General features: G+C 38.7%; 3 protein-coding genes across 3 annotated transcripts; 1 reads left to right on the top strand and 2 right to left on the bottom strand.

Moving 5' to 3' along the window:
• Positions 1-6207: 6207 nt before the first annotated feature.
• LOC141706879 (uncharacterized) lies at positions 6208-11492 on the bottom strand. The gene is made up of 3 exons (XM_074509758.1): positions 11436-11492; positions 7202-7734; positions 6208-7119 (listed from the first exon to the last, which is right to left on the bottom strand). Exons 2-3 carry the CDS (start codon positions 7709-7711, stop codon positions 6613-6615), a joined length of 1017 nt encoding a protein of 338 aa, XP_074365859.1. The 5' UTR covers positions 7712-7734; positions 11436-11492; the 3' UTR covers positions 6208-6612.
• LOC141706878 (uncharacterized) lies at positions 7714-10868 on the bottom strand. Its single transcript, XM_074509757.1, has 2 exons — positions 10406-10868; positions 7714-10280 (listed from the first exon to the last, which is right to left on the bottom strand). Exon 2 carries the CDS (start codon positions 8861-8863, stop codon positions 7832-7834), a length of 1032 nt encoding a protein of 343 aa, XP_074365858.1. The 5' UTR covers positions 8864-10280; positions 10406-10868; the 3' UTR covers positions 7714-7831.
• A 250-nt stretch (positions 11493-11742) lies between the features above and the next one.
• LOC141685212 (acyltransferase Pun1-like) lies at positions 11743-12186 on the top strand. The gene has a single exon (XM_074490329.1). It carries the CDS (start codon positions 11743-11745, stop codon positions 12184-12186), a length of 444 nt encoding a protein of 147 aa, XP_074346430.1.
• Positions 12187-23757: the final 11571 nt, after the last annotated feature.

Below are 23757 nucleotides of genomic sequence, written 5' to 3'. Positions count from 1 at the left end.
GACTCCCAGCAATCAAAGAGGTCGGTGTTCGACCGCATTGGAGCCAAGGGGAAGAAAAGCAAAAAAGATCAAGGCAAAAAAGAAGCAGAAGCTGCTAAACAGAGAAAGTTGGAAGAAGTCCGGGAGCAAATCAGGAAAGAAGAAGAAGCAAAGCTCGAGCTAAAGATCCAAAAAAGAATACAATTAGAAGAAGAGAAGCTGTTGACCAAGCCTAGGAGCAAAAGAACCCGGAGAGACCCCACTCCGGAGCTGATTTCTGATGATGAAGAAGAAGAGAAGCAGAAGGACCTAAAAGACATGATCTATGAATTGCAGAGGAAGATGGACAGAGACTCAGGAGTGGAGATTGGAGAAACACTCACTCCTTTCAGCTACTCCTTAGAAGCTATCCCCCGGCAGCGGGACTTGAAACATTACAACTTTGACTCCTTTGATGGTCTGGGAGACCCGGAGGAGCACTTGAACTACTTTGAACAGATAGCGCAGATATACTACTACAATGACTTGACGAAATCAAGGTTCTTCGCTTCAACACTTAAGGGAGGGGCCCAGAGATGGTTCAGCAGAATCCCCTCCCGCAGCATCCATTCCTGGAAGGAATTTCGAGCCTCTTTCCTCAGGAGATTTCGGGCGAACAAAACGCACGAAATGCACATGTGTCACCTGGAGACAATCCGGCAGCACGACAATGAATCCCTATCTGCATACATGCGCCGGTTCCAGGAAGCAATCAATAAAGTTTCAAATCTGGATGAGAGGGAAGCTTTAAGCATTTTTAGAAGAAATCTGGACCCAGAGCACAACGAAAGGTATATTGTGGAGCTAATCAATAAAGAGCCGCAAAATCTGGCAGCAGCTTATTCCATGGCCGCCAGATTCATTAAGGAGACAGACGTGCTCCAAGCAATGAGAATGACCCGGAATGGAGGGTTCAGGAGTAAAAACAATGATGACCGACCGAAAGGAGGTTACCATCAGGACAAGAAATTCAAGCAAAGCAACCATAGCCAAGAAAGACAAGCAAATCCGGTTTTCCAAAGACTTGGTCCTAAGCAGGAGTCGAACAGCGACCCAGGACCCGTGAAGCAAGCTCGGGAGCCGAAGCAGGAGCCGGACTGGACTCCTCTCAACATGACCCGGGAAGAAATCTTGAAAGAAGTCAAAGACAAACCTTTCTATTATCCTCCGAAGCCAATGCAAACTCCTCCGGAGAGCAGGCCCTACAATAGGCAATGTGATTATCACGAGACCCATGGCCACAAAACCGAGAATTGCTTATCACTAAAGTACTTCATTGAGGACCAAGTGAAAAAGGGGAATATGAACAAGTACTTAGTTCGGGACAACAGTAGAGGAGAAGCACAGAAGAAAGGAAAGAATATAGTCAATGTGGTCCTAGGCGGATCCTACTCCCCACCCAGGAGCCCGGGCTTCGGCGAAGAAGTACTTTCAATCCAATCACTCCCAGACCTGGTGATATCCTTCAGCAGCAAGGACTATGAAGGAGTCAACCCTCATCACAACGCAGCTTTGGTTGTCACTCTGGACATCTTTGATAATGAAGTAAGAAGAATGCTTATAGACAATGGCTCCTCAGTAAATATTCTCTTCAAGCACACAGTGGATAGAATGCAGTTAGGGAGCGTCCGCTCAAATGAATGTCGAGAAGACCCACTCTATGGTTTCGGCCACAACTTAGTCCCGATCCAAGGAACTTTGTATCTGCCAGTCATTTTTGGATCTGCTCCTAACCAAGTGACTCATGTCATCAAATTTTATGTGATCAATGCTCCTTCCTCATATAACGGGATCATCGGCAGATCAGCTCTAACTATGATGCAAGCAATAACTTCAATCTCCCATCTCAAGATCAAGTTTCCAACCCCGACGGGAGTCGGAGAGATTAAAGGAGATTGGGGAGTTGCCGAAACATGCTACAACCAGGGGTTAATTATGGCAGAAACTCATCAAGATAACAAGAGGAAGGCTACGGTCCTTCGCAAGCAACAAAGCATGAAGAAACACCGACCCCGGGCAAGAGAAGAAGCAAACAACGCAAGTCCAGAAGAACTGGCAAGCAACCAAGTCATGGTAGTAGATAAGACAAATCGAGTCCCAGATAAGCCTGGTCCGACCATGCAAGCAACCGAAGAACCTGAACAAGCAAACAACTATCTGAAGAAGAACTCTGAAGCCCGGATTCATCAAATGATTACAAACAAAGAACAAGCAAAAATTGAAGCAGCAGTTGAAACAGAAGAAGTCCAGGTAGATGAAAGCGATCCTAGCAAAAAAGTGAAAGTTGGGTCGGGACTCGAGGAGTCCTTCAAGGAGAAACTAGTATCCCTGCTCCGGGAGTACAGAGATGTTTTTGCCTGGAGTCCAAGAGACATGCCAGGACTACATGAGTCCATAGCAATGCACAGCTTGGATGTCAACCCCAACAAAAAACCAGTAAAGCAGAAGAGAAGAAACTTTGCTCCGGAGAGGCAGAGAGCCATTGACGAAGAAGTAGAAAAGCTACTCAACGCAGGAATCATCAAAGAAATCAAATATCCGGAGTGGCTAGCTAATGTGGTCATGGTTAAGAAGCCCAACGGCAAATGGAGAATGTGCGTGGACTACACTGACCTAAATAATGCATGCCCGAAGGACCCGTATCCCCTTCCAAACATTGATCAGCTGATAGATGCAACCTCAGGACATGTAATGCTAAGTTTCATGGACGCCTTCTCCGGATACAACCAAACAAAAATGAACCCGAAGGACATCACTAAGACAGCATTCATAACTCACAGAGCAGTCTATGCTTATGTGATGCTACCCTTCGGGCTTACCAGCGCAGGATCCACTTACCAAAGAGCCATGAACAAGATATTCAAGTCCCAGATTGGGAGAAACTTGGAATGCTATGTCGATGACATGATTTCCAAATCAACAACTATACAAGGGCATGTGGAAGATCTGAAGGAATGCTTTGAAAATCTAAGGAAGAACCAACTCAAGCTAAACCCAGAGAAATGCACCTTCGGAGTAGGAGCAGGGAAGTTCCTAGGGTTCATGATCAGCAGCAGAGGCATAGAAGCCAATCCGGAGAAAATAAAAGCGATCCAGGAGATGAAAGCTCCCAGGACACAAAAAGATGTGCAGAAGCTAGCAGGATCACTAGCAGCACTCAGGAGATTTGTCTCAAGACTAGCAGAGAGGTGCTTACCTTTCTTTGATCTACTCAAAGGAGCAACCAACAAGAAAGAGGTAAACTGGAGCCCAGAGTGCCAGAAAGCACTCGAGGAAATCAAAACTTACCTCTCTCAGCCACCAGTCCTAACTAAAGCCAAGCCAGAAGAGCCTCTCTACTTATACTTATCAGCAGGAGCACAAGCCGTAGGAGCTGCCCTGATCAGGGAAGAAAATGGAACACAGCAACCAGTCTACTACGTAAGCCAAGTCCTAAAAGATGCAGAAACAAGATACCCAAGATTGGAGAAGTTTGCTTTTGCTTTGGTTACAACATCAAGGAAACTCAGACACTACTTCCAAGGGAGGGAGATCAAAGTAGTAACAAATCAACCACTAAGGAAAATACTCCACAAGCCAGAAATCTCGGGAAGGCTTGTTAATTGGGCTGTGGAATTGAGCCAGTTCAACCTAAGCTTCATTCCCAGGACTGCAATCAAAGCTCAAGTTCTCGCAGATTTCATAATCGAATGCAACTTCCCAGAAGAAGACCAAGAACCAATGGATATGGATCAGGAGCCAAAAAAGGAAATCAGTCCGGGAGCCTGGACCTTAAAGGTAGATGGTTCTTCAACAACCGAGAGGTCAGGAGCCGGGCTCATACTCAGGAGTCCAGAAGGATTCAAGATTCAGACAGCTATATCCTTCAACTTCCCGGCAACAAACAATCAAGCAGAATATGAGGCGCTGATCGCAGGACTAAAGCTCTCCCGGACTCTAAGGGTCCAGGACTTAAAAATCTACAGCGATTCCCAGATAGTGGTCAAGCAAACAAACGGAGAATACATAGCAAAGGACCCTACTCTGGCAAAGTACCAAGCACTGGTTCAGAGCTACTTAGCCTCAATCCCAAGCCACCAAGTCCTCCAAATATGCCGAGAAGAAAATGAAGAAGCGGATATTCTATCCAAATTAGTCCGGAATTCATCAGACCTAGACTGCTCAGTCTACTTCGAAGAGCTCCACAAACCATCCATTGAATCCGGAGAGGTCTTGGAAATAGAAAGCACTCAAAATTGGATGACTCCCTTTATAAATTACTTGGAAAAAGGGGACCTCCCAGAAGATAAAGGAAAAGCTCAAAGATTGAAAGCAAAAGCAGCCAAGTTCTTCCTCGAAGAAGGAGTACTCTACCGCAGGACCTTCTCCTCTCCTATCCTGAAGTGCATTAGCCCAGAAGAAGCAAAGTACTGCTTGGCAGAAGTGCATGAAGGAATATGCGGAGACCACATGTCTGCAAAAGCCCTAGCTCATAAGATCATAAGACAAGGTTACTACTGGCCAACAATTCATCAGGATGCAATACAATTCGTCAAGAAGTGCAAGGAGTGCCAACTATTCAGCAACGTATCCCGGATAAGCCCAGTCCTACCATCCTCAGTCCTGTCACCTATCCCTTTTGCTGTTTGGGGTATTGACATCATGGGACCATTCCCCCGAGCAAAAGGAGACCTCAGGTACCTACTAGTCTCTATTGACTACATGACAAAATGGGTTGAAGCAAAAGCAATGAGGACAATCAACCAGCAAGACTGCATAAAGTTTATGGACAACATTTTGATGAGATTCGGAATACCACGAGTCCTAGTATCCGACAACGGACCTCAATTCATTGGATCAGAGTTCGAGTCCTACCTACAAGAGCGCGGAATCAAGCACAAAAAATCATCAGTGGCATATCCCCAAGGAAATGGCCAAGTAGAAGTAACGAATAGAATCCTGCTCCGAGGTATCGAGAAAAGACTCAAGGAAAGCAAAAGTAAGTGGCCAGAAGAACTACCAAGCGTACTTTGGTCCTACAGGACAACCCCAAGGACAAGCACAGGAGAAACTCCATTCAAACTAGCTTATGGAACAGAAGCAATGCTGCCTATTGAAGTGGGCTCTCCTTCACACAGAGCAATAAACTTTGAAGAAGAAGCAAACGAAGAAGGACTCAAAACAAACATGGAACTAATTGATGAGGTCCGGGACCAAGCTGTACAAAGGATGGAAAAATACAAGGAGAAAACAAGAGAGCACTTCAGTAAGAAGTCAAGAGTCAAAAACTTCCAAATTGGGGACTTAGTCCTTCGAGACACAGAAGCATCAGATCCCACAAACACCGGAAAGTTAATGCCTAAATGGGAAGGACCATACAAGATCAAAGAAGTTCTCAGGCCAGGAACCTACAAGCTCTTGAACATGGATGACTCAGAAGTCCCAAACACTTGGCATGGACTAAGGCTAAGGAAATTCTACCAGTAGTAAAGCAAACAAAGCAACCAAAAAACTTGTAGCCAATATTGGCAAGCAACCAAAATGTTTCTCCTTCTATATTGTATGAATGATCAGTGAAAAGCTTTCTCTTTAACTTGCATATTTTCAAAAGCAACCACTAGTCCGGACATTCTGTTAGTCAGGACTAGAGCAACCACTTTTACTTAGAATTAATTTTCTAACTAAAAGCAACCACTAGTCCGGACATTCTGTTAGTCAGGACTAGAGCAACCACTTTTACTTAGAAGTAATTTTCTAACTAAAAGCAACCACTAGTCCGGACATTCTGTTAGTCAGGACTAGAGCAACCACTTTTACTTAGAATTAATTTTCTAACTAAAAGCAGCCACTAGTCCGGACAAGCTATTAGTCAGGACTAGAGCAACCACTTTTACTTAGAATTAATTTTCTAACTAAAAGCAACCACTAGTCCGGACAAGCTATTAGTCAGGACTAGAGCAACCACTTTTACTTAGAAGTAATTTTCTAACTAAAAGCAACCACTAGTCCGGACATTCTGTTAGTCAGGACTAGAGCAACCACTTTTACTTAGAAGTAATTTTCTAACTAAAAGCAACCACTAGTCCGGACATTCTGTTAGTCAGGACTAGAGCAACCACTTTTACTTAGAATTAATTTTCTAACTAAAAGCAACCACTAGTCCGGACAAGCTATTAGTCAGGACTAGAGCAACCACTTTTACTTAGAAGTAATTTTCTAACTAAAAGCAACCACTAGTCCGGACATTCTGTTAGTCAGGACTAGAGCAACCACTTTTACTTAGAATTAATTCTCTAACTAAAAGCAGCCACTAGTCCGGACAAGCTATTAGTCAGGACTAGTGCAACCACTTTTACTTAGAATTAATTTTCTAACTCAAACTCCTCCACTAGTCCGGACAAGAAGATCAGTCAGGACTAGAGCAAAATTCTACTTGGAAAAATATTCTAAGGCAAAAACAAACCACAGAAACAAAGCAAAATAGCGTCAAGGAAAGCATTCATTACAAATTCAACGGCCTCAAAACAAGCCCGGACCAAAATACAAAAAATATTACAAGAACCAAATATTATCAAGTCTCAAATAAGTAGCAGTAGCAGTTTTACAAATAGAAAGTCAAGCGTCCGGAGCACTGGGAGGAATGAAACTGGGACAAGGGCCGTCAAATGGCTCCGGTTCCCCCAATCCAAGCTCAATGTCTTCCTTAGCCTTGATAAACTCGGAGACGAAGCTATCCCAATCGGCCTCCGGATTAGTCTTGATATGTCGCTCAGCAACCAGCCAGCAGCGAGCTATCTCCGGAGCACCAGCATTGGCAAGGGCCCTATCGTACTCCTCAGATCTTTTAAACACATCGATAACCTCAGCCTCCGGACGAACAACAGACATTTGCCTCCGGAGCTCTGCCAATTCGGATTTTAAATCAGAAACCTCCCTCTCCGCGTTATCAGCCCGGATAGTCACTTCATTCAGATTCTTGTTCAACCCGGACAAAGAGTTATCCTTCTCAATGATTTGGTCCCGGAGCCGACTAATCTCAGCATCCTTGTCAGCAACAGAGCTCCGGAAACCCTTAATCTCATTATAAGCAAGAGAGGCGGATCCGGCCATATATCCGCCAAGCTACAAAATACATATAAACTTAGAAAAATATTCTAAGTCAAAATAACACAGTAAACAAGAAGCAAGAAATGAAAGAAAATACCTGACCCCAGAGCCGGGAACACTCCTTCATAGTGGCATCAAATCCGGACTCATTCATCTTACTCCACTGAGCTTGACTCGGAATCCCAGCCATGAAGCGAGCCACCTTCTCCTCCAGCGCCGGACCGTCTTTATCCGGACTATCAACATCAACTGCTTTCCCTTTGCCAGCCCCGGACCCAGATCCAGCTTCATAATTTTCAGCCCTAGGAGGTTTCGACCCAACAGTCCGGAGCCTCTTCCTCCTCCGCCCAGAATCAGCACCCGGAACCTCCCCGATAGGACCCAGATCCTCAAGATTGTCAAACTGATTACCCATATCCAACTCAACATTATGCTCCGGAGTGGATTGGTTCACATGAACTTCAACCTCCGGATTGGGAACGGCATTGCTCTGTGACCCCTCCTCGGCCGAGGCGTTCGATCCGGATCCACCAACAGCATTCTTTTTTGGCAACTTGAAAGCCTTGCCCAAACCTTTCAGAGCATCACTATAAGCGGAGGACGACATGTCCGGATTATAATGTGGTAAACCTGCAAGAAGCAAACAAAAAACACAAGTCAAAAACAAGAAGCAGCAACAAATGGGAACAGATAAGAAACATCTAAAAGGTCCGGACAAGAAATAAAACTACTTACAGCCCAGCCTATGCAAAGTTCTATGATTCATAAAGGTGTCTCGGGTCATCTGGAAACCCAGACATTCACAAAATGCAAAAATTAACCGGAGAGCTTCACCCCGGAGCACATCCCTGCGGAAGCGAGTCCGGACTCCTTCCGAAGCTATATGGGGTAGATAGTGCAAGTCCAAACCCCGGAGCATGATCAACTCACCATTCCAAAACTTCAGCGAAGACTGCTGAATAACGGGCCTATAAGAACCACCATATCCACACTCCGGAGCCCGGAACCGAAGCTCATATAACGGGAACTGGCTAGACCGGACTAAATGAAAAATGTGATGCCACAGCTTGAAAGTGGGCTGAACTTTAAACTGATTGCAGGTGGCAATGAACCAAGTCATCCACTTTATTCCATTAGGCGTTATCTGCATTGGAGAGATCTTGTACACATATTTGCACAAATGTTTTAGAAACAAATGCCAGTGTGGATTCCATCCAGACCGGAGATGCTCCAACCATATGGGAACGAAGCCATCAGCCGGCCTATGATGAGCCCTCTCGTCCGGAGTCGGCCACCTCCACTCAATCCGGCGATCCAACTGAAAAGCAGCCCGGACCGCCGAATCCTGGGCTTCATTATCTAGCCCAGAATACTCATCCTTCAACTCATAGTGCTCCTTAGCCACTATGCTGTTCGCAAACTTCCTGTCAAAAGCTTCCCTATCATAAGACCCTGGGCCAGCATTCTCCTGCCTAGCATATCCGGACCTAATGCTCCTAAAATAAAAACTGTTTTCTATCTCCTCGCTCTTAGTAACAAAATAACCAAGATTCTCCACCCACAGCCCCTCTGGACTACAAGGTACCTTTCTTGAAGATATTTTAGCAACCGTAAGCTTCGTTATTGCCTCAGAATCCGAAGTCGAAGCCCTCTTCCCCATCCCAACCCGTTCAGAATCAGCAGAAGACACAGAATCTGAACTAGATGGCCCCGGATAACAAGTTATGAACGCCTTGGCGAGAGCTTTAGTCCGGACCATAAACCTAAAACAAGTTACAAAGGTTAGTCTAAAACTCCTACAGTTTATTATCTTTGAAGCTACATGGTCCGGACTACCCTACGATTCAATTTTATTACAAGTCAAAACCTTACAATCTGGAGACCCCCGAATCCAAACAAACAACCCTAGCCTGTTACTCCGAACTTAGATATCAAAACAACACAAAAACAACAACCAATTACGACCTCCAAAACCTACCCTATCAGTCCGGACTAGTTATCCGAGTCCGGACCCCAACATAAAACCCTAATTCCAGAAACACTATCAAAACAAAATCAAAAACCAAAACATAGACAAAAACACACATATATACACATACATACAAAAACATCCAACAAAAACAAACACAATAGCACAAATAAAGAATACAACACACCAGCAAATTGAAAGAATGGAACAAAAAACAGAAAAGCAAAGGAAAAAAGCTTACAAAGTAGAGATAACGGAGAAGTTGAGGACGACCAAGCAAACAGCAATAGAACCTGGAGCTTCTCCGAGAACCACCGCCGGAAAAAGAAACGGAGGAAAAAGAAAGGAAAGCAAGAGAAACAGAAAAGATAAAGAAGATAAAAAAAAAACAAGAAAGAGGGGAAGGACCGCCTTTTATAGCCGTGGTAAAAAACCTAATCGCCACGCCACGTGGCACAATCCCAACCACTCATCCCTCACAGTATTTAATGCTTATCATAATTACGGCACTTCTCTCCATCTATAACAGCTGTAATAATTCAAATAATTGGGGGGAAATTCCCCAAAACCGTTTCAACTTCCAAGTCCGGACTACATAAATCAACGAACTCCGGACTGGGGGGCAAGAAAAACTCAACTCCTGCTAAAGGCAACAACCTCAGTCCTGATTCGCTGAACTCAACGAACTCCGGACTGGGGCCAAGAAAAGCTCAACTCCTGCTAAAGACAACAACCTCAGTCCTGATTTGCTGAACTCAACGAACTCCGGACTGGGGGGCAAGAAAAACTCAAATCCTGCTAAAGACAACAACCTGAGTCCTGATTCGCTGAACTCAACGAACTCCGGACTGGGGGGCAAGAAAAGCTCAACTCCTGCTAAAGACAACAACCTGAGTCCTGATTCGCTGAACTCAACAAACTCCGGACTGGGGGCAAGAAAACCTCAACTCCTGCTAAAGACAACAACCTGAGTCCTGATTCGCTGAACTCAACGAACTCCGGACTGGGGGGCAAGAAAAACTCAACTCCTGCTAAAGGCAACAACCTCAGTCCTGATTCGCTGAACTCAACGAACTCCGGACTGGGGCCAAGAAAAGCTCAACTCCTGCTAAAGACAACAACCTCAGTCCTGATTTGCTGAACTCAACGAACTCCGGACTGGGGGGCAAGAAAAACTCAAATCCTGCTAAAGACAACAACCTGAGTCCTGATTCGCTGAACTCAACGAACTCCGGACTGGGGGGCAAGAAAAGCTCAACTCCTGCTAAAGACAACAACCTGAGTCCTGATTCGCTGAACTCAACGAACTCCGGACTGGGGGGCAAGAAAAACTCAACTCCTGCTAAAGACAACAACCTCAGTCCTGATTCGCTGAACTCAACAAACTCCGGACTGGGGGCAAGAAAACCTCAACTCCTGCTAAAGACAACAACCTTAGTCCTGATTCGCTGAACTCAACGAACTCCGGACTGGGAGGCAAGAAAAGCTCAACTCCTGCTAAAGCCAACAACCTTAGTCCTGATTCGCTGAACTCAACGAACTCCGGACTGGGGGGCAAGAAAAGCTCAACTCCTGCTAAAGACAACCACCTTAGTCCTGATTCGCTGAACTCAACGAACTCCGGACTGGGGGCAAGAAAAGCTCAAGCTCTTTTAACAAAACAATCAAAAACTCATGTTCTACAAACATACTCAAATTCACTCCCCCATCCAGAAAATCTGCATAAGGGAGTGGGGGGCACATGATAGTCCATATGGCTCCTGGGAGAACTACTCCTAGGCCTTCAGCTCCATACAGCTCCTGGGAGGACTACTCCTAAGCTCCTAACTCCATACAGCCCCTGGGAGGACTACTCCTAAGCTCCTAACTCCAGGCAGCTCCTGGGAGGCCTACTCCTAAGCTCCTAACTCCATGCAGCTCCGGGAATGTCTACTCCTAGGCTCATAACTCTACGCAGCTCCTAGAAGGGGTAGTCCCGCACACTACCACTCCTGGCCAGCTTAGTCCCGTAAGCGGAACCTTGATAAACCCCAACACGTGAGACGTTGGCCCAAGCACGTGACGGGGACAACTGTCACACATCAATCATGGGAATAATCAGGGCACGTGTCAGAGGATCCTCAAAACATTCCTCGACCAGTCCCGCGCTGACGCGTGTAAAGCATCCACTCCCGCCAGGTGCCCTCCGCTCCCAGAACCAACGGCTACGATTCGAAGGTACCAACCCCAAAACCCTACTCTTGAGCTATAAATAGCCCAAGAAGGTGAGGTTTTGGGGTTAATCACTCTCTCACACTCATATACACGCACAGCAACCTTACATTCATATTCATCTTCATCTTCCCAAAAAGCTGGTTCTTACTCTCACGCCGGAGGCGCCGCGGGACTCCAACCCCCCTTCCGGTGTTGTTTTGTAGGAACCCAACCCCAGCTACACCTCTACAGCGGCGAAGGATCCAGGACGGCGTCGAAGGAGCAGCCCCGCCACCAGGAGTTATCAGTTTGTGTTCCAGAACTCAAGCTTAGCGAGCATCAAGGCACTGGTTGCTAAGCAGGGACTCGTTGAGAATCCCACAAGAGTTGAAGTTTTGACAGCACTCCTTTACAAATCTTCAATAGCTGCTTCACATTCTGGTTCTAGTCCCTCGGTTCTAATCCAGCCAGCAAATATGCGGTCTAGACAAATGGTCCCCGAAACTGCTGTTGGAAATTTCTACTGGCGGTATCTTGTAGAGGTGAACAATGAGGGCGAGGCGCAATTGCATTCATTAAACCATCAAATCAAGAAAGGGAAAATGGAATTGAGGAACATGGACTTGAGCAATATGGACGACGATGCTAAAATATTGGGCTTAACAGTCATGGAATATATGAAGAAAAACTACAAGATCTATGTTTGCAGCAGCTTATGCAATTTTCCTTTCAATAAGGTAGATTTCGGGTGGGGAAAGCCGATAAAAGCGTGCCTTGCTGATGGTGGCTTCTCTAATGGCTTTGTTCTGATGGATACCCCTGCTGGAGATGGTATTGAAGCAATGGTTTCTTTGGATGAAGAAACAATGTCAAAATTTGAAAGTGATGAGGAGATTCTAAAGGCTACGTCAACTTACTAATGATATGTTAGACGTGCATGCATGTGTGTGTTTATTTACTTGGTTCATATAATTACAAATGCTATGAATTCTCTCTCTCTCTCTCTCTCTCTCTCTCTCTCTCTCTCCCTCCCTCCCTCCCTCTCTCTCTCTCTCTCTCGGGAGTGCCATGGTCGGCTGGGCTATAAACATACATACAATCTCTCTCTCTCCATAAAATGGAAAGTGCATTATCAACACTAATCAAGCATGTTTCCTAGACTAATCATAGCTTTAATTAGTTTAATGAAGCTGTTATTAAGCTGAATAACCTCAACTACATACCCAGAATAATGGGATGTCACTGTTTACACCTATGACCCATAAATAACATACTTATCATTATTATTATTTTCCATTAATTATCTAGTCCCGTTGGCTATCAATACAGGGAAGAAAAGAAAAATTCTAAGTAATACTGATATGGAGATTTTTCTCCAGAGTTAGGTAAACATCACCCTAGTCCAGATCTGTGCAACAGCTACATGTAACAAATTAATTTTGGATTTAGTAAAGTGCAACAATAAAGGAACATATCTCATAAAATAAATGTTATTTTCCAGGAGAAAACAACAACACACCTATACATTATTATTGTGATGATGAGTCCTCAGAAAGCGATCAGTTAGTAGCATGGTCACAAAGAGGTTTGTGATCAGACATAGCTGTTAAGATATGTTTTGTTTATTTGGCTCTTGATTGAGTTCTAAATGTTTAAATGTGTTCTATGTTGCAACCTAACGCTTTGAAGGATTTGAAAGGCCAAGATTGTGAGATATGTGGAAATGAAATTGGAGTTATGGTGGATGGAGATTTATGTTGCAACCTGACGCTTTGTGGCATGCAATGAGCGTGGTTTTCCGGCAACACACAGAGAAATTTGGTATCAACAAAGTTTGAGGTTCGCCGCCGGAATTAAGATCTACGATGGTGAATCTTCGTCTGGTGATTGTGATTAAGTGGGGGTTGAGATTGCTTAGAATTTGTGGTGATTCCTTATAGCTCTCGCTTCTGACCCTTAAAATTTGTATACTTATCCCTATTTTTAGGGAATTAAGCCAATATAGTTTGTGATAGGACTGAACATTCCGTCGATTCGGTCGAAAACTGAACCGAACTGAATCGAAATAACCGAAAATCAAAGTTTATAAAATTCATGGATTGAACCGAACCAAATTAATATTTCAAACCGAACCGAATTAATCAAAAATATATCGATTATTTCGATTCGATTCACTCGTAAACCGAACTTTTATAAGGGGAACAAGCTGGTTCTTCTTCATTTACCTTTTGTTTTACCATTCATGGAAGTCAACTCCTCAATCTTTAAGAATAGCAGTACAACCACCCAAACCATTCTGAATATACTACCTCGTCCATTAATAATGAATTGTAAAGCAAGAAAAGTTAACCCTCATATATATATATACACACGAATATGTACACAGCAAGAGATCTACAAAATACTTTAAATTTTAGGAAGAAATCCAAGGAGTATTGAAAAGAATATAAATCAGTAATAAAGGAAACCTGATTTGAATATACTTGTGAACACTACAAAATGACCGCAACGTGAAAAGCTAAGATAATAAGATGCTATTGGCAATCTCTTCTATAGATAATAGTAGAACAATAATATAATTTCATAAAATTAAAAAGTCTCATTAAAAAGATTAAATTACCCATATTTTTAATATTCATAAAATAGATGTGGTTTTTGAGAATCAAACTCAAATTATTTCATTCAACTATACAATCTCTTACCACTACAACATATTGTCATATGTGTTTTTTATCATACACATAATATGTAAGTGTACTAAATGAATATTTTATTTAACTTTAAAGAGACTTACTTGAATTTCGCAAAAAAAAAGATAGTTAGTTTAATATTTGTACAGTATATTTTAAAGAATTGAATTCAATATATAAAATTAGGCATAGTACATAAATGGATTATTATCTTATTTATTAATTATTTTTTAGTTTGAAAATATATCTCATATACTTTTAACATATTTTTTTATTATAAAAAGTAATTAAAATGTACATATATAATTTTTTTAAAAAAATATTGAAAATAGAATTGCTTATATATAAATAATCTATATTGATATTACATATTTAGATAAGTTCGAATTATAATGAGTCAATGCATTTTAGAACTTGGTCCATTGTTAAAAAAATACTCGAAATTTGACTACATGACCTGACCGAAAAACATCGTCACATTATACGTTTAGTAAATTTAAATTACAAGTTCGGCGAGAATGTCTTACCAATAATGTGAAATTTTTTAATATCTTATGTTAATATAAATTAATGTGTTTGAGGTATTTATGAGATCAAGTCAATTGATTATTTATATTAAAATTACTAACTTCACTAGTAACGCATTATTATTTTTGGGATTTGTCCCAATTTTAAGAACATTTAAAATTTGAAATGAGATCTCACTAGATTTGTTAAAATTACGATGATATATTAAATCGATTTATTTTTCATTTTTCACTTTAAAAAAATTAACTTTTTAAAAAGAATTCTTTTAGATCAGAAATATTCATTAATCAAGATAATACTGTACAAATATTTTGAATTATTTTAATATTTTGAATTATTCAAATAAAAGTTATATCTATACTATATTTTAACATTTGTTTCAATGCATTTTATATTATTTAAGAAAACAAACATATATTGTTCAATAATTTGAAGGAATAACCAGTTCAACTGATATGTATAGAACTTTATCGAACTGAATGTTTTTAATTTTAGAAGAATAGTATAAAATGTTATCAAATTATTATATGAAGAAATATTAGAGTCGTAATGAAAGAAACTTAAAAACGGTTTAAATAACGATATAAATACAATTTTTCTTTTGAATTCTTGAAAAAAAATCATGAATATCAATAAAATGTCTTAAAAAATATATAATTCATTTTTATGTTACAACCATGATTGATATCCGGTTGCGTAAAAAATAGATATGGATTGTTTGGCAGTGATAATGTGAATACCATATATAAATTATAGCAATTAATTTATTACATAATTTTAATTTTTGAATAATTATAAATGTATGTTATTTAAGTAATCAATTATCTCACTAATTGTTAATAATGATTATACATGTACATAAATCAGATATTTAGCATATAAATAATTGAAACCATCATAATTTACTAAGAGATGTAACATACAATAATTTACATGCTAACACACACATACATATAACTTAATCTTACTTTGTTAACAGTAGTGTAAATAAAAAACTAACATTTTCCTATACATACATACATTAAATTTCAAAAACTAATATTTTTCATTAAAATCAATTTTAATATTAACAATAATGTAAATTTTACATTATTGTATATTATGATTGCAAGTCATTCTGACTTCAGTTATGCATTTTTTATCTTTTTAAATTGAGTAAGTTAATTGTAAGTTAGTAGTGAACTCAGTAATAATATAGTTTATTTAAATAAAATTCAAGATTTTGGTCACTCTGTATTCAACATATATGTTAATTTGTAGCTTTTATTTGTAAACATACTAACGACATTCTACAGATTAAGTTTAATCGTTTCATTTTAAACGTACACTTACTACCCTGTTTATATTCATTCATTAAATATAAAATAACGGATAAGAAAAATATAATATAATAATAGTTGAGGTGATATTCACTCCTAAAAGTGAGGAAGCATTCGTAGCTCCTAATGTTATAGAGGGGGACATGGAGCTTGTTGGAGAGAAATTTTATCTCCATTTCTTCAAAATTTGACTCAAGAGCCTATATAAGAATATTGTTGGAGTTGCACTACAAACACTATAATTGTATGATGTATAAAAAAACTCTAGAAAATGACCCGTGCCTCGCACGGGTTATTATGCTAGTTATGTTTAAAAGGATATCACGTATAAAATTGTAATATACATTAAGTTTTTATTCGGTTATTTCAGTTTGACCGAATATTTTTAAAATAAAACCGAACCGAAATATTATTCGGTTCAATCCAAAAAAAATCGAATAGACCGAATTTCCTAAAATTATGGACCGAATCGACCTGAAATAATACAATTCGGTTCGATTTTTCGGTTTCGGTTCGGTTTTGCTCACCCCTAGTTCTTGGGGAACAATAAATCGAATGTTCTAACTTGATAAATATAACAATATTTGATTAGCAATGGTGCGGAATAAAAGAGTAATAGAAATCAAAACACTAAGTAATAAAAATAAAAGCTTTTAAAACTTTCTGGTGGATTTGAAAGTATCCACCATATATATATATATCAAATTTAGAACTCTGTGAAGCTTTGAATAGCTCACAGCTGCTTACAAGTTTGAACAACTAAAACTACAGAGAAATGCTTACAGAATATAGATTGATATGTTTATCCGATATATATATATATATATATATATATATATATATATATCAAATTTAGAACTCTGTTAAGCTTTGAATAGCTCACAACTGCTTACAAGTTTGAACAACTAAAACTACAGAGAAATGCTTACAAAATATAGCTTGATATGTTTATCTGAAAATAGGCTTGCTTAGTTCATTGTTCTACTTGCTACACTTGGTTTACATATCACCAAGTTTATATGACAATAAGACAAGATAATAAAACAAAACATATCTAGTCTAATTCCATGCTGTTTCACTACTCTATTCCAGCATCTTTGAATATCTTCATAATTGCATGGAAATGGTAATGAATCTTTGTTCTCAAATTCCTGCTTAACAGGCTATCACATTCCTTTTGCAAACACCCAACGCATGTGACTGTGTTGTCACTGCCAACAGCTATTTGAATTTGATCATCCGTCGGGACTATGCTTGTCATCCATCGGGAGTCTTGTAGATCATCCGTCGGGAGTCTATTTGCCACTTGACTCAATTTCACTTATACAGAATTACAAGACATCTCATATTTATAATTAATCAACCTATTCTGCATAGCAATCTAGTAGTCAACATGACTTACAGGACCCTAAGTAATCTACTTGACTAATACATATTGTTTGCAGAAATGTGCTACAGTTCTTATTTGTTACATAAGCTACTCACTTGATGGATGTCAATTTTGTCATCCGTCTGGACTATATTTGATCATCCGTCGAGTGCTACAAATTTCACTAAGTTAAATCTACTACGATGTTTTGTTTAACTTATCATCAAGTTCACAATATATTCCTAACAATCTCCCCCAATTTATGTCTACTGGAATTATAGCCATAAATTAAGAGAAACTTGATGATAACAAAACATCCTAACAATACATATTAAATAGTAGTAGATAAAACTGATAAGTGCTACAAATTAATTGAAAATTGAACAAAGCAAAGTGTACAAAGAGTTCTCACAATTATTATCAAGGTGCTCCTTTAGTCTTAGCAGATAATTCTATTTCCTTGATTGTCTGAATTTCTTCCCAAGCTTCCTGTTGTTTTCCTTAATTTGATTCTGGAGTTTTCTGTGGAATTCAAGTTCATCAGCTTCAGATAGATCCAACATTTCTTGCATTTCCAATAGAGTCTCATTGCTAGAGATACTCAATTGGTCATCCAGTATGAAGAATCTTCTAACTCCCTTATTATCCATGAATTCCATCAGTCAATAAGGCCTCAAATGCATTCTCGTCCCAGTGAAAGGAATTGATAGAGTTCTTGGAAGTGTATCTTTGGCTTTATTACTCCTTAGCTCTTCAATCTTCTTCAGAACCAATCTCCTTAAAGTCACATCGAATCCAAAGTTCTTTTTGAAAGATGAGTAGATCTTTATTAGTACAGATTCGCTTTCTTCTAGAATCCTATGAAGAGGCCATGTGATTTCTTTCCCTGCCTTGTACTTAAACACCAAACTTTCAGGAAGATGTCCGTGATCATCAATTTCTCTTACTTCTTCCAGTTCATCCAAGTAGAGGTTTAAGTCTGAAAACTCCTTGATGTCACAGATATATAACAGATCTTCCTTATTGACTGCATATTTAGATTTGGTTAGGGTCTTGGTTCTGAGAGTAACAGGCTTGCTTTTCTTGGCTGCTCTTATCTTTGTCTTCTTTGGCTTGTTGAAGATAGATAAGTTGAATTCAGGAATTGGCAGACTTTCCCAATCTAATGGCTCATCCTTGGGAATAATAGGCTCATCATGAAAATTATTAATTGGATCCACCTTGAATTCTTCATGTACCACTGAGGGCTTGGATGTCTGAGTTGAAGTTGTAGACTGTTTGGGAATGTAGTCTTCTATTTCCTTATCACTAAAGTCCAATTTTCTCTTAGAATGAAGCTTGTATCTAAATCTTCTTTTCTGTGGAGGTTCATTTTACATTTGTTGCTTCTGAGCTTTAGTTATCACATGTGGTTTTTCAGAAATCTCAGTTGTAGATTTGACAGCTTGAAGTTTGGCCAAGATAGCAGCTTGCTCCTTCTTTTGTTTGAGCTTCTTAGCATCTAGAGCAACCTGCTTCTTTTATTGCTTTATCCTTTGTTTTTCTTCCTTCTTGGCTTCTACAAAAAGAGGATGTCCAACCACCACACAAATCTCTTTTCCATTCATGTAGATCTTGGAAATTCTCTTCTTTTGGACTGAATCAGATGGATCTTTATAAATTGCAATTGACCTTGACAGCAGCTTCTTTTCATCTGGCCTAGGTGTCTCAAACAAAAGATCCACAGGGTTTTTATCTGAGAACTTTGAGTAGTTTCTTTTAGTCTTCAGAATCAGATTAGCTTTTGGAGATTTGATGCAGGAAATTTAGCCTTTTTCCAAGTTGCCTAGACTCATTTCATGCACTGAGATATGTTTGGCTTGAGAATGGTGATGAAAATTCTTGTCTGGCTTCTATAGCTGACCAAATTTCTCCTGAATAGATGTATCAATCTTCTTTTATTTCTCATCTAGTTCTTTCTCAATAGCTGCAATATCAAGCATCTTTGGATTTGTCTTTGAATCAAGTTTAGCAGCTGCTATTTGGATCAGATCAATGCTGTCCAATACTGGTGGCTTTGATATAGTAATTTCTGGGACAATTACTTGATTGATCTGAACATTTATCACATGCTCCCCCTCACTTGTTGGCTCTGCTTGACTGACTTGAATTGTTAATTCTTTCTCCCCCTTTTTGTTATCATCAAGTAGAGTGGAAGTGGAGGTTTGTGCAGCCACCAACTTTTGTAACAACTGAGTTTATTGTGCTTGATGAATATGAATAGTTGTTAGTGTAACATCCGGGAAATATCGTATAATTATTTGTATCAATATATGATTATTATGTGAATATTTTATGAGTTTTTGGTTAATTATCTGATGATTGATAATAATATTTGGATGTTTGTATGTAATAAAATGTGAGTATGTTAATTTTAATATGTCCAGAATAAAATATAGATAATTAAGGTATTTTCCTGGTAATTTTTGGAGTATTAGATGATTTTATAATGAATTATGAATTATTAATTATTTTTTGAATAATTATAAAATTATTTTATAAAGCCGGGAATCGTCCGACTTCAATCATTTTTATGTTTTAACAACTCGAAACTCTTCCGAAAACTCCTTCCTAACATAATCTGGTAATTCCGGACATTTTCCGTGTTTTGACTTTTTCGATCCGGATTACGGTTTGAGCCGTGCGTGGCCCGACGCAAGATTTTTGATACGATAATCATTTCGGTGAATCAACGAAACCCGTATTCTCGAAAGACGAGATATTATTACATTATTTTCGTATAGAGTGTTTTATAAAAAGCCCGGTTGGGATAATTATCCAAAAACTGATATCAAATCGGACCGTTATTGCAGTTACTTAGCGGCTAAGCAACTAATTTAACGATCCAAAACGATCCAGAAGGAACCAATATTCCGTAAATATAAATAACGTATTTCTTATTTCATTTTATTCGTTTATTTATTTACAACCAGTAAAAAAATACAGTAAATAAAGAGAAAAACCCTAAAAATAATACGTTCCTGAGAATCAAACGCACGAACGAGGACGTTACCGAACTCCGATTCAGGCGTGTAATATATCAAAACGAAGTTCTCGAAAAGTACTTTCTGAATCAATCAACCATTTTAGTGCAACAATTAAGGTAATTTTCTTATTTATTTATTTATATTCGAATTATTTAAGGATTAATATATGAATTTTTGTTCTTGATATTGTTGATATGATTTGATGATTCCATCATATAGATAATATTTTTCTGGTCAATTTGATATATTATATGTCAAAAACCGAGTTCAATAACATATAGAAATTGAGCTTTGATTATTCTGAAAATTAAAAATTAGGGTTCCTGAATGTTCTTGAGTTGGAAATTTAGGGATTTTTTATTCTTGAATCGTTTGTTGATATGGATGTTTGAATAAGATTTATTACATTATTTGCAATCGATTGGCAAACTTAATTGACAATTACAACCCCCAGAAGCACTAAGTCGAGTTCCAAGTTTTTACCTAATTTTATCTTTGATTTTTCGACTGGATTATTGATTGTTGGATGTTATAGTTGTGGGGATTAGATTCTACGTGTTCCGAACTTTAATTCCATGTGTAACTCGTTGATTTCGGTTCAGGTTTTGTTGAAGTCGGAATTTTCCGATTTGTTCATCGGATAAATTCTTGATTTGATCGGAGATCGGGTTCTGCAGTTGTATTGGTGATGTTATGATCGTTTTTGAATTCCTGGGGGCATGTCAGTCAGATGGGGAGTGAAAACGGAGGAGAACCGTACTGTTTTGGCTGCGTTTACGACGCCGGAAAATGACCGGAACTCGGCCGGATTTCCGGGTTTCCAGAAACCGGCGACTTGTTCGTCCTTTTTCCGGTTGTCTTCCCCAGAAAGACCGCCCTTCAATCTGTTTTTGCTGAGTTACGGAACCACAAATCTGTTTGTGGGAATTTTATTTTAAAAAAATTCAAAAAAATCTGTTTTTCATTTCTAAAATTCATTATTTATTTCTGAAAATTATTTTAATTCTAAAATAAATCTTAATTATTTAATTAATTAATTTTAGTTGATAATTAATTATTTAATTAGTCAATTAATTTAAATATTAATTGATTAATTAATTTAATTATTTATTAATTAATTTTAATTGATTATTTAATTGGATTTAATTATTTAAAATTGATTTAAAAATTCCGAAAAATAGTTTCGAGTTTTGAAATATTATTTTAAATTATTTTTGAAGCTCAATAATTATTATAAAATTATTTTAAAGTCATATTCGAGTATTCGAACCCTATTAATTAATTATAAAATGATTCGGAGACCCGTTTAATTCCGAAAAATGTTCAAAAATTCATAATAAATCAACCGTTCGTCCGTTTAATACGAAACGAACGCCTCTAGACTCAGAAAAATATTCCGCTTCTATTAAAAATATTTTTTGAGACCTAATTTCCTTTGTATCTAAAGGATGTTTGTTTTATAGATCGTTTTGAGTCGGTTATTGATCGATAAAATACTCTTTTTGATCCAATTTCGATTCTAAACGTATCGAGACCTATCTTGTGACGATTCAACTTATGTGCTCCATGAATTACGTGATTTTGTGTTATGTGAATAAAATGATTACATGCCCTATGTGTACGTGTTATATGGATAATGAATCAGCATGTCTTTTAAACACTATCTGATTGAGATGTGATCTTTATTTGTTATTATCGGGCGGGTAGATAATAAGAATAAATGTATAGACTAGTCAATTATATATATTGTCAGTTCATTGAATAGTATTATTTATGTTAGATGCGCATAGTATGAGGCATTCAAAGCCAGACAGAGATTGTGAAAGTAAAGCCTGATTAATCGTAAGGAGACTAGTGAATTCAGAATAAAGATAAACTTGAAATAGCGATCGTTAAGAAAGGTCAAGTGGCATGTCAATGGAAATACAGACACATAAGGACTGAGTGATATGGAAAATAGTTAAAGATCAGAGGGTCACTAATTGAGGCAAGTATTCCTAACCTTTCTCCTTAAATACTGCAAATATTTATTCGCTCCTATTCTAAGTTCAGAATAGTTAAATGTTTTATATTTCGCTGCAATTACTCTTATTATGCCAGTTCTTTTCATTATTATTCCTATATTATTGATTTCTCTCTTGAGCAAATACCCATTCGTTCGGGTTATTTGCGAACCCTGATTTGGGATGTTTTGAAATCAAAATGATTTGACATCAAAATACTTTACTGGCTGGACGGTTATAATGAGGACCAGTGATGAGCTAAATCCTATGGGTCAGGGATGGACTGGACCCCTTTAGGCCATAGTTGCCTGGGTACCCCATATGTTGGTTGGGTCTATGCAGTTGGGTATAGATCCGCACTATCTCCTGACTGATCAGCAGGTTATAGTGCATATGTTGGTTTCTAGTGTCCAGTATAATTTATTGTTGATCTCCATTAACGGCATTCCTTTCCGAGTAGTTCATAATTACAAACTCACACAAAGATTTAATTCAAAAGGATGAAATATTGAAACGATTACTGTCCTTTACGGAGAAATGTGATTTATGATTAAAGGTCAATGAGGGCCGATGTTTTATTCGCTCAACTATTTAAATATGTAAAGACGTTTTTAAAATCATTCAACAATCGTTTCCAGGAGTTTTCTGATCTGATACCTGGAAACCATTTATGATACTTGCTGGGCATTTTTGGCTCACTCATACTTTGTGAACTCTTATTTCTTTCAGTATCAAATGAGGGCAAAGTGAATAGCTTTTAATAGACAGCAAAAGTGGTGAGATTCCAGCTGAAGAAATTTGGAGATGTTGGAGCGACCAATACAAGGAAATTAGTAGTGAGGTAATGAAATTGTATTTAGAAAAACGTAAATTTTAGAAGGTTAGATTCTTGTTTCATACTATAACTTGTAAGCGATCCTGAATATGAGGGGTTATCTGTATATTTATTTTAATATACAGGTTTTTATTATTATTTAAAGTTGTGTAGTGACACCCAATCCTGACCCCGGATTTGGGGGCGTCACAGTTGGTATCAGAGCTACAGGTTATTGGTCACTGAAATAAGAATAGGTGAGGGTAAGATAGGAGTGATAGATCATATGAGATAGGAAAGACCCTAGGCATACTCATTTTAAGTTCGAATTGAGTGTGAATGAGGATTGGCAGGTCCGATACGGAATTGGTAAGCCAAATTGTTGGGGAAGCGTAAGGCGAATATCGCAACGCTATAGGTATATTGAGTTCTCCGATCATGCAGTGATGAGGAATCAATAGATCGACGGAGACTGGATATGTTACCCTACGTTTCATACAGTTTTGAAGAAGATGCGATTGAGTCTTGTAAGAACTTCGCGTAAGAGAGGCTAGGTGAGTTTTAGGTACAATTTCAGTTAGAATTAGGCAGTAGGACGAGCTTCACGCTGGAGGCAACAAGTTGATGGAAGCTGATGAAGAACCAATGTTGCACGTTTCGAAGGCACCATCGCTACGAGAAGATTCCTATCACTTATCGGGAGCTGCGCAAGGAATGATATCTACCTTACTAGGTATAGGTA

This window comes from Apium graveolens, chromosome 2, assembly GCF_009905375.1.
Source record: "Apium graveolens cultivar Ventura chromosome 2, ASM990537v1, whole genome shotgun sequence".
NCBI lineage: Eukaryota > Viridiplantae > Streptophyta > Magnoliopsida > Apiales > Apiaceae > Apium > Apium graveolens.
This window is presented reverse-complemented; position numbering and strand designations above follow the sequence as displayed.